This window comes from Schistocerca cancellata, chromosome 2 (assembly GCF_023864275.1).
Source record: "Schistocerca cancellata isolate TAMUIC-IGC-003103 chromosome 2, iqSchCanc2.1, whole genome shotgun sequence".
Taxonomy (NCBI): Eukaryota; Metazoa; Arthropoda; class Insecta; order Orthoptera; family Acrididae; genus Schistocerca; species Schistocerca cancellata.
In genome coordinates, this window is record NC_064627.1 from 885740034 (window position 1) to 885752287 (window position 12254).

At 48.0% G+C, this 12254-nt stretch overlaps 1 protein-coding gene across 1 annotated transcript in view; it reads left to right on the forward strand.

Annotated features, from left to right (window-relative positions):
* Positions 1-12254, forward strand: part of LOC126159561 (neuroligin-2-like) — a 136247-nt gene that overhangs the window by 34330 nt on the left and 89663 nt on the right. Inside the window, exon 3 of the mRNA XM_049916559.1 lies at positions 2750-3585. Coding sequence (XP_049772516.1) covers positions 2750-3585 — 836 coding nt within the window. The remainder of the gene's footprint in view (positions 1-2749; positions 3586-12254) is intronic.

Here is a 12254-nt window from a genome sequence, read left to right on the forward strand (position 1 = left end):
GGGTGAAGAAAAGTGATGCCAATCATAAGCGGTCCATTCGGCATGTTTTTGAGCCCATCTGTACCGCGCTGCATGGTGTCGTGGTTGCGTAGATAGACCTCGACATGGACGTCGGGAGTGAAGTTGCGCATCATGCAGCCTATTGCGCACAGTTTGAGTCGTAACACGACGACTTGTAGCTGCACGAAATCGGTTGGTAGCGGTCATCCATTGCAGTAGTAGCCCTGTCTCTCTGTCTCCTCCATGTCCGCATAACTTCGTTTTGGTACACTTTGAGACGCCTGGACATTTCCCTTGTTGAGAGCTCTTCCTGCCACAAAGTAACAAAGCGGACGCGATCGCACTGCGGTATTGACCGTCTAGACATTGTTGAACTACAGACAACACAAGCCGTGTACCTCTATCCTGGTGCAATAACTGGAACTGATCGCCTGTCGGACACCCTCCGTCTAATAGGCGGTGCTCATATACGGTTGTTTACATCTCTGGGCGGTTTTAGTGACATCTCTGAACAGACACCGTCAACGTCTATGTTCAGAAGCTCTGGGAACCGTGATGATGCAAAAATTTTTTGATGTGTGTATAACATCGCCACCTTTTTATATATTTTCCCATGTGACAAAAACTTTTTTGGTGGTATGTAGTGATAGACAGTTAGTGAAAATATATATATTTCAAATAAGAGTTTCAAATACTCTACATTATTTTGTGAACACAAGTAAACAACATTGCAACCGAACGATTCTCGATTAACGACGTAAGTAAACTGTATAAGAATTCATCCTGTTTGCATTGTATTCAGTTGGTATTGTTGATAATTATATTCAAACAGGTTGTTTCTAACACCCGTTTTTCCTAAAGGGCACCGTCACCCCATGAAACTTCCGCCGAAAGTCGAAATAAAGAAGAGAAAACTTCTGTAAACAACAACCGGTTTGTATCTAGACGTTAACACCACTCTGAAAATGAACCTGTCGGCTCGAAACCGATAACGGAGCTATTTGTGTAAATAAATAGCATTATCGTTAGTGGGTGATTGCTATTTTCTTCTTTCAAAAATGGCTCTGAGCACTATGGAACTCAACTGCTGTGGTCATCAGTACCCTAGAACTTAGAACTACTTAAACCTAGCTAACCTAAGGACATCACACACACCCATGCCTGAGGCAGGATTCGAACCTGCGACCGCAGCAGCAGCGCGGCTCCGGACAGGAGCGCCTAGAACCGCACGACCACCGTGGCCGGCTTTTCTTCCTTGCAACTATCAACCTGTATTTAGTACTCAGTCGCGGTATCTAGAGGTCAGTTTTCAACAAAATAGGAGACAGTTACGTGTTTAATCTGTAAGGAATTTGATACATGTACAATTTTTGCGTAGAATACAGATTTTTGTGTAATTTATATTCTATGTACGCTGACACAGTATGTTATCGTAAATTATCGGCTATATGAAAAATAATTTCTCCAAGCACCCCCTCCCACGGCCCCAATTGAACGGCGGATAAGCGATGGTCTGTTGTTTTAGGTCTATTACTTTGCTTTCGCTATTTTTCTCGACGTTCAAGGCTTTATTACGAAGAACTTGCAAAAATTTATCAAATATTGGCCATCGCCGGCTACTACTTTCTCCTATCGTTGGGGCGTTTTAGGAATCTCGTGGCGGAAGATTTGCACGTCTGTTACGGAGAGCCATGATTAATTCCGATTTAGCTCTTGTTCATGGGACCAGAAATGCCCGACAGCTAGGACGTGTGCCTTTAATCGAGAAATGTGGCGGAGGGAGCAATCTCTGGAGAATACGGCGGGAGGGGTAGGACTTCCCATTTCAACGTTTTCAAGTACGTTTCGACGGGCATTGCGACTTGGAGTCGAGAATTGTCACGCAAAAAATATCACTTTTTCATGTCTATCGCTGTATATGCCCGTTTTTCCTTCAGTATTCGGCTCACAGGTATCAATTCTTTTTGATAAGAATCTCCAATGATTGGGGTCGTCGGTTGAAGAAACTTCGGGAAACTTCTCTCTTCGGCCGTCATGCCGATTTTCGACGTCAAAATCACCCTTCTTATTGCGTTGAACCCATCCTCTGCATAATCTTTCAGTAATAGGTGCCACACCTTAGGTCTTAGCCAGCAGAAAGTTAAAGCTTCCCGCAAATGATGAGAATTGGTCTCAGAAGTTGACATATTCAGCAGAGAATAACAATATGATTTAATATTTTAAACATAGCTGCACAACAGCAACGGTTCCACGTAACAAAATTATAAACAGCCGACCAGTTGCAATGGATAAGGAATTCAGAAGGTGGCAATTTTACATTAGTAAGGACTAATGTACCATCGCCGTTTTTACAAATGTCGGCATAGATCCATTTGTCGAAAATGAAATATAGCACTAGAATTAGGGTTTGTCACGTAAATTTAAATTAGTACATGGATCTTGCAGAGCTCACAATCGACTAATGTAAAGTTGCCACTTTCTGAAGAAGACAAATTTATATTTGTCGAAACCTAGGTAAAGAATTCTTTATCCATTGCAACTGGTCGGCTGTTTATAATTTTATTATATGATTTAATCACAAATCGATAAATATTCTAGCGGGGTTCGTTTTACAAATGCCTAGCTTGTTGTATGACATTTTCAGCCTACTTACTTACTACCTGCACAGCCGCTTTCCGCTGCTGCTATCTGTTGCAAAATAGCAGAAGCAAAGTTGCAGACCTAACACTTATACTGCACCTTCCCGCAGGCATGCTGTTCCACCGCGCGGTGCTGATGAGCGGCTCGGCGCTGAGCCCCTGGGCGCTGGTGGAGAGCCCGGCGCGCTACGCGCAGCAGGTGGCGCGCCACGCCAACTGCTCGCCCGAGCTGCCGCACCCCAGCCTGCTCAAGTGCCTGCGCGACCGCCCGCTGGACGTGCTCATGTCGGCGCCCGTCGAGGCGCCGCAGTTCTCCGTCGCCTTCGGCCCCAGCGTCGACGGCGTCGTCGTCGACAGCGGCGACCCTCCCGGGGGCGGCGGGGGTGGCGGCGGCGGCGGGGGCAGCGGCGGCTCCGGCGGCGACGGATCCTCCGGGTCCGGTACCGGCGCCAACGGCGGCGGCGGTGGTGGCTCTTCCGGAGGCGGAGGGTCGTCGGCTAGCGGCGGAGGCGGCCCCGGGGGCTGGAATGGCGCCGGGGGCTCCTTCGTCAACAGCGTGCTGCTGCGCAAGTCGGTAGTCTCCAAGCTGTCGCGTTACGACCTTTTGCTTGGAGTCGTGAAGGCGGAGGCCTACTTCGCCTTCTCCGGCGAGGACGTCCAGTACGGGATAGAGGCGGACCGCCGCGCCAAGATACTAAGGACGTTCGTGCGTAATACGTACCGGTTCCACTTGTCCGAAATCCTAGCGACGATTGTGAACGAGTACACGGACTGGGAGAGGCCGGTGCAGCATCCCATCAACATCCGTGACGAGACTCTGGAAGCGCTCAGTGATGCTCAGGTGGTCGCGCCCGTCGTGCAGACCGCCGATCTGCACTCTGCTGCTCGTAGGAACTCCTACCTCTATGTCTTCGACTACCAAACCAAGTACGGAGACTACCCGCAGGTACTGAAACTGTGGTGTAAGAACTGGAACGATAATAATGATTAATTAAAACCACTTTAGCTCTATTACGCATTCCATTCAAATAATGTAATCACCAGTCAAGATCGTAAAAGACCAACACTGCCAGCGCGGACGTGCAGGTAAACTTTCAGTGAGTTTATGGAAGGCATCGACGACTCCAGTGCTGTGACCAACTGCCCTAAGTTTCACGGTTAACGACCCATGGCACGGAGGCCACATAGAGGTGATCCTGTAGATTCTCTTTTAGGTTCAAATCCGGGGGATCTGGTGACCAGGGAAGTATGGTAAATTCACCCTGATGCTCTTCGAATCACGAACGCACACTGCGAGCCGTGTGTCACGTTGCATTGCCCTGATGGTTGATGCCATTCTGGAGAGTAAAAATAAACTGCATGTTGGGGTGGAAATGGTCCCTAAGGATAGGTCCTTACATGTGTTGACCCTGTGCCCTCCACAATGGTGAGATCACCCAGAGAAGTCACGAACGCATTATCTAGACCGTAGCACTCCCTTCTCCTTCAGACGATTGTTGCAGGGCCGCATACGCAAAAGTTCAACTGTTCGATGGAGCTTAAAATGTAACTGATCTGAAAAGGCCACCTGTAACCACTCAATGGACGTTCAGTGGCGTCCAAATTCCAGTCTTCGTCGCTCATGAGCAGCAGTCAGCATGGATGCATGAACTACGCTCTTGCCTTTGAGACCCATACGGAGCAACGTTCGCTGAATAGTCGTTGGGGAGACACTGTTGCTAGCCCCTTGGTTCATCTGAGCGGTCAGTTGCTCAACGGATGTACGTCTATTCTCCCGTGGACATATCCGCAGCCATCGTTCACCGCTGTCATTTGTGGCCCATGGTACACCAAAGTTGCCTTGGTGCTGGTTTTGGTTAGAGCCCTTCCGGTACATTTTAAGCATGGCGGCACGCGAACAGTTTTAAAAAGTTTCTTGTTTCGGAAATGCTTCCACCCTTGGCGTGGAATCTAATGATAATCCCCGTTTCTGCTTTATGGTAATGACTACTCTATTTCCTCCCCCCCCCCCCCCCAGTCAAGCTTTATAAACCCGCCACTGCTAGTGCGACCACCTGCCGTAAATGACCGGTTATTGCACGTTGACTTCGAACGTAGGAAGCCGGCCGAAGTGGCCGTGCGGTTAAAGGCGCTGCAGTCTGGAACCGCAAGACCGCTACGGTCGCAGGTTCGAATCCTGCCTCGGGCATGGATGTTTGTGATGTCCTTAGGTTAGTAAGGTTTAACTAGTTCTAAGTTCTAGGGGACTAATGACCTCAGCAGTTGAGTCCCATAGTGCTCAGAGCCATTTGAACCATCGAACGTAGGTGATGGTCACATTAGTGTGACTTGACCACTTATTATACAGTTATTGAGTTTCATTATTTCAGCATCATCGTATTGCCGAATTGTGCTGCGGTCATGACATAAATGACTAGTTGTAGTATGTAATGTTAAGGAACAAATCCGAAACACTGCTTATAAACATTCTGACCACCTCTCGTCGCCAATGGTCTTGCTTAGTGATAACACCGGTTCCCGTCAGATCACCGTAGTTAAGCGCTGGCCGGCTGGGCTAGCACTTGGATAGGTGACCATCCGGTCTACCGAGCGCTGTTGGCAAGCGAGGTGCACTCAGCCCTTGTGAGGAAAACTTAGGAGCTACTTGATTGAGACGTAGCGGCTCCGGTCTCGGAAACTCGGGATAACGGTGTGCTGACCACATGCCCCTTTATATCCGCATCCAGTGACGCTTGTGGGCTGCGGATGACACGACGGCCGGTCGGTACCTTTGGGCCATCATGGCCTGTGCAGGAGGAGTGACAAGGCATGCTGCACACAGTAAACATGATCAAGATTTCAACTTGTTCAAAAATGCTTACTTGTACGCAGCATGCCATGTCTGCACGCCATACTTCCGCCTGACGGTCATCAGCGTGCAGCGTGCACGGTTTTGAATTTATTCTTTAATAATACTTATGACTATCTGACCCTTCACATCATGACTTAAGCATACCTCATCAGCCTGAAGATGTTCAAAGAATGAAACTGGTCGTAGAACAATAAATCTGTAATAATACAGCTGAGGTCGTTTTTGTGAATCTTTAACGTAAGTGTCAGCTGTGGGCTCGACATGAACTACTTAAAATTAAAAAGAGTTCACTGTTTTACATCTGACGAGGAAACGTCACCAACGTTACCTCGTGTTTTGTGGATAAAAAAGTACACTAGCAAGACATCCGCCGCAGCAATCGATCCCGCGCGAAACTTTGGACAATTTTGATAGTGGCAGTTATGACCTTCTCAATGTACAGCTTTTAAACTTCGCATGAGCTGACTGCTTGTCACTCAATCCACCCCACTACAGTCGCTTAATGCCTGACGGCGAAGTACTGTTTACAGGAGTGTGTAATGGGTTCGTGTTAATGATGTCGTTAAATTAACGAGCGATAGTGCTTTGCTGAATGTGTCAAAGTGTGCGGTTTCCAACCTGTAACCTGTGCCAGAGATCTCTTTGCACTGAACATATTTATGCTACGATTCACAAATGCGCTGTACACAGGGTGTTACAAAAAGGTACGTACAAACTTTCAGGAAACATTCCTCATACACAAAGAAAGAAAATATGCTTACTTTCCATGTTAGAGCTCATTTTATTATTTCTCTTCAAATCACATTAATCGTGGAATGGAAACACACAGCAACAGAACGTACGAGCGTGACTTCAAACTCTTTGTTACAGGAAATGTTCAAAATGTCCTCCGTTACCGAGGATACATGCATCCACCCTCCGTCACATGGAATCCCTGATGCGCTGATGCAGCCCTGGAGATTGGCGTATTGTATCACAGCCGTCCACAATACGAGCACGAAGAATGTCTACATTTGGTACCCGGGTTGCGTAGACAAGAGATTTCAAATGCCCCCGTAAATGAAAGCCAAGAAGGTTGACGTCCGGAGAGCGTGGAGGCCATGGAATTGGTCCGCCTCTACCAATCCAACGGTCACCGAACCTGTTGTTGAGAGGCGTACGAACACTTCGACTGAAATGTGCAGGAGCTCCATCGCGCATGAACCACATGTTATGTCATACTTCCAAAGGCACATGTTCTAGCACAACAGGTAGAGTAACCCGTATGAAATCACGATAACGTGCTCCATTGAGCGTAGGTGGTTGAACATGGGCCCAATGAAGACATCACCAACAATGCCTGCCCAAACGTTCAAAGAAAATCTGTGTTGATGACGTGATTGCACTATTGCGTGCGGATTCTCGTCAGCCCACACATGTTGATTGTGAAAGTTTACTATTCGATCACGTTGAAATGAAGCCTCATCCGTAAAGAGAACATTTGCTCTGAAATGAGGATTGACACATTGCTGGATGAACCATTCGCAGAAGTGTACCCGTGGAGGCCAATCAGCTGCTGATAGTACCTGCACACGCTGTACATGGTACGTAAACAACTGGTTCTCCCGTAGCACTCTCCATACAGTGACGTGGTCAACGTTACCTTGTACGGCAGCAACGTCTCTGACGCTGACATTAGGGTTATCGTCAACTGGACGAAGAATTGCCTCGTCCATTGCAGGTGTCCTCGTCGTTCTAGGTCTTCCCCAGTCTCGAGTCTTAGGCTGGAATGTTCCGTGCTCCTTAAGACGCCGATCAATTGCTTCGAACGTCGTCCTGTCGGGACACCTTCGTTCTGGAAATCTGTCTGGATACAAACGTACCGCGCCACGTCTATTGCCCCATGCTAATCCATACATGAAATGGGCATCTGCGCTCTCCGCATTTGTAAACATTGCACTGACTGCAAATCGACGTTCGTGATGAACACTAACCTGTAGATGCTACGTACTGATGTGCTTGATGGTTGTACTGTAGAGAAATGAGTCGCATGTCAACACAAGCACCGAAGTCAACATTACCTTCCTTCAATTGGGCCAACTGGCGGTGAATCGAAGAAGTACAGTACATACTGACGAAACTAGAATGAGCTCTAACATGGAAATTAAGCGTTTCCCGACACATGTCCACGTAACATCTATTCTTTATTTGTGCGTGAGGAATGTTTCCTGAAAGTTTGGCCGTACCTTTTTGTAACACATTGTATTAATAAAGTGAATGATAATGCCGTTTACGAAATAGTTCAACGCTATTTAATTATTAATACCTTTGTTGGGCGTTACTTTCTTTGGATTGGAAAGCTGACATTGTTAAACTGTTGTGATTCTCAACGAGACTGGCATCTTTAAATTATAAACCTGAAATTATTTACACAATTTCATTATGATTGTTCAGTTACTTTGGTTTCTTCACTTTGATTTTAAGGCTTAGTAGTGAAAATACACGTGCCTGAAATTCGTATTGCGTACTCCTTTCTCCCAAAACAACCTATCAACGTGTTGTCGAACAAAATTTGGAAACACGTTCGCCAGACGACTTCCCCTCCTCCCGAAACCTCTCTCCCCTTTAACATCCCGCGTGTAAGAGTGCGGCGGTTGTCATTCCGTTGTACATTACTTTTCGCTTGGACTTAGGCTGCTGCAGTGGCGCAGACCAAGTGACAGACAACCTGTGCTCGCGAAGTTTAAAAGCTGTACGTTCCGGTCATAATTGCCTACCATCAGTGCTGCGCGGGGTAGCCGCGCGGTCTTGGACGCCTTGCCACGTTTCGCGTTGCTCCCCCCGTCGGAGGTTCTAGTCCTCCCTGGGAAATAGGTGTGTGCGTTGTCCTGGAAATGGAAATGAGCGTTTGGCGTCATTGGCCGGGAGGCCCCTCGCGGGGCAGGTCCGGCCGCCTTGGCGCAGGTCTTATTACATTCGGCGCCACATTGGGCGACCCGCACGCCGGATGGGGATGAAATGATGATGAACACAACACAACACCCAGTCCCTGAGCGGAGAAAATCTCCGACCCAGCCGGGAATCGAACCCGGGCCCGGAGGACGGCAATCCGTCACGCTGACCACTCAGCTACTGGGGCGGACTGCGTTGTCCTTAGCATAAGTTAATTTAAGTTACATCAAGTAGTGTGCAAGCCTAGGGACCGATGACTGCAGCTGTTTAGTCCCGTAGGAACTTACCACAAATTTCCTGCCATCATAATTATGTCTCAAATTTTCGCGTAGGAACGAATATTGGAGCTGATATATAGCCATTGAAGCTTCTTCCCATCAAAATACGGGGTCAAGTTGGTGCAGTTTCCTTGTCAGTAGCAAATTTCATTGTATAAATAGCGAAGAAACCGGTTGCCAGTTTCTGTGTTATTTATTGTGACATCTGATGACATTTGATTTTACAGGAGAAAGTCAGCAGTGTGCAGATCCTATGCATATTAACCTTAATTGCATTTATATGCTTACAATTCACTCTAAAGAGTTTGTCGGAGGGTAAGATAACTGCTCTATTTTCCACACCCGATATAGTTAATATCTAAATCTTCCTGTGCGAACTCTGATTTCTCATATCTTATCACGCCTGGCGTTTCGTCCTATCTAGGCGGGAGCCAAAAGATACTCAGGCGTTCGGAGGAGAAATTTAGTGTTTAAACTTTAGTGAGATGATACGTCAGCAACAGTAAACGCCTTTGTTTTAACATTTATACTAACCGTGATACTTCTTCTCCTATCTCGCAATAATACCAAATGCTTATACACTCCTGGAAAAGGAAAAAAGAACACATTGACACCGGTGTGTCAGACCCACCATACTTGCTCCGGACACTGCGAGAGGGCTGTACAAGCAATGATCACACGCACGGCACAGCGGACACACCAGGAACCGCGGTGTTGGCCGTCGAATGGCGCTAGCTGCGCAGCATTTGTGCACCGCCGCCGTCAGTGTCAGCCAGTTTGCCGTGGCATACGGAGCTCCATCGCAGTCTTTAACACTGGTAGCATGCCGCGACAGCGTGCACGTGAACCGTATGTGCAGTTGACGGACTTTGAGCGAGGGGGTATAGTGGGCATGCGGGAGGCCGGGTGGACGTACCGCCGAATTGCTCAACAAGTGGGGCGTGAGGTCTCCACAGTACATCGATGTTGTCGCCAGTGGTCGGCGGAAGGTGCACGTGCCCGTCGACCTGGGACCGGACCGCAGCGACGCACGTATGCACGCCAAGACCGTAGGATCCTACGCAGTGCCGTAGGGGACCGCACCGCCACTTCCCAGCAAATTAGGGACACTGTTGCTCCTGGGGTATCGGCGAGGACCATTCGCAACCGTCTTCCGCTCACGCCCCAACATCGTGCAGCTTGCCTCCAGTGGTGTCGCGACAGGCGTGAATGGAGGGACGAATGGAGACGTGTCGTCTTCAGCGATGAGAGTCGCTTCTGCCTTGGTGCCAATGATGGTCGTATGCGTGTTTGGCGCCGTGAAGGTGAGCGCCACAATCAGGACTGTATACGACCGAGGCACACAGGGCCAACACCCGGCATCATGGTGTGGGAAGCGATCTCCTACACTGGCCGTACACCACTGGTGATCGTCGAGGGGACACTGAATAGTGCACGGTACATCCAAACCGTCATCGAACCCATCGTCCTACCATTCCTAGACCGGCAAGGGAACTTGCTGTTCCAACAGGACAATGCACGTCCGCATGTATCCCGTGCCACCCAACGTGCACTAGAAGGTGTAAGTCAACTACCCTGGCCAGCAAGATCTCCGGATCTGTCCCGCATTGAGCATGTTTGGGACTGGATGAAGCGTCGTCTCACGCGGTCTGCACGTCCAGCACGAACGCTGGTCCAACTGAGGCGCCAGGTGGAAATGGCATGGCAAGCCGTTCCACAGGACTACATCCAGCATCTCTACGATCGTCTCCATGGGAGAATAGCAGCCTGCATTGCTGCGAAAGGTGGATATACACTGTACTAGTGCCGACATTGTGCATGCTCTGTTGCCTGTGTCTATGTGCCTGTGGTTCTGTCAGTGTGATCATGTGATGTATCTGACCCCAGGAATGTGTCAATAAAGTTTCCCCTTCCTGGGACAATGAATTCACGGTGTTCTTATTTCAATTTCCAGGAGTGTATTTCTGACATTGTCAGTCCGGGGGCAAAGCTAAACATATGGTCCATTCGATGAAGACAGCAAAGCTCTGAGAAACCGGTCACACAATAAGAAGCCTTTTTGCGATCAAGGCATATGCAGTTTCCTTCAGGATTAAGACACGGCGACAATTACTGAACTATACGAAATAAAATTGTCATAACTTCTGAACGGTTTGCGTTGGGGCGTTCAAACTGGACGGTTGGCCGCGGAGCAAGATAAGAAATATGCCCATGCGTATGCGACGAAGGCCACTTTCATTTGGATGGGTTCGGAAATAAGCAAAATTGACGGATCTGGGGGACTGAGAATCCATATTACTCGATCGAAAAGTCCCTTCACCCTCGACGGGTGACTGTGTGGTGTGCAATTTCTAGTCACAGAATTATCTGTGCGATGCTCCTTGATGGTACATGAAGTACCGAACGGTATGTGAAGGTTTTGGAAGAGGATTTCATCCTCATAATCCAAAGCGATCCTAATTTCTACAAAAAGTGCCTCATGCAGGACGGAGCTCGACCTCATCGAAATAGGAGAGTGTTTTGTGTCCTCGAGGACCTCTCTGAGGAGAGCATCCGGATCTGGGGTACTGGTTTGGGTCTTGATCGGCTGCATATTCTCCGGATCTGATCACATACGACTCCTTTTTATGGGACTACATTAAAGAAAAGGTGCACAGCAGTATCTCCCAACCATTTCTGAGCTGAAAACAGCCATTCAGGACGTCATCGACTGCATCGATGTTCCGACACACCAGCGGAGCATGCAGAATTTCGCTATTCGTCTGTGGCACATCATCGCCAAAGATGACAGACATGTCGAAAATGTCATAACCCAAATCCCAATATCTGTAGTGACGTTAACATGTTAGATACAATGTTTGGAAGCCGTAGTTTGTAACTAATTTACGTTTTTTCATATAGTTCAATAATTATCCCCCTATACCAAATGAGTTCAATTTGCCTGCCCGATTAGATGCTCGCATTAGGACAGTGTTTCTGGGATCCGGACCCAGATCTGGTCCGCTCGGCTGAGTAACGACGAGGGCCGGTGTGCCGGCTATCCTAGATGTGGATTTTAGTGGTCCAGCTAGGAGAATATGAGGCTACTAACCACGTCTCACCTCAATTACACGACTGCAAAACATTTAGAGAACGTTCGCACACTTCTACACGCAGGCTGAAGGGGTACACAAATAACATCCCGGATGGTGGGAGGGGCAGTAGAAGGGTGGCGACAGGGAGGGGATCCGGCCACACTCTAACAATACCAAATCCGTTAATAACCTTGTCGACCACATGTAGGAATAAGAAAACAAAATGAATTGATCCCCTTCGAAATATTTGGTCTCTTAATCCAGACCTACATGGCAAGCATCTTATAGCTCTCAGGAATACTTCAGAAGAGACCGGAAAACCTTAATGAAAGCATAGTGTTTTCTGTAACTTTTTACACCTTTTTTCTGTCAATAAAGCGCTATCTTAGGGTCCCCTTCTCCCCAACACTTACGTGGGATGTTTCCAATTTTAATTGATCGTCATTGTAACCCTTGTATATTTAGATGAACTGACAAAATT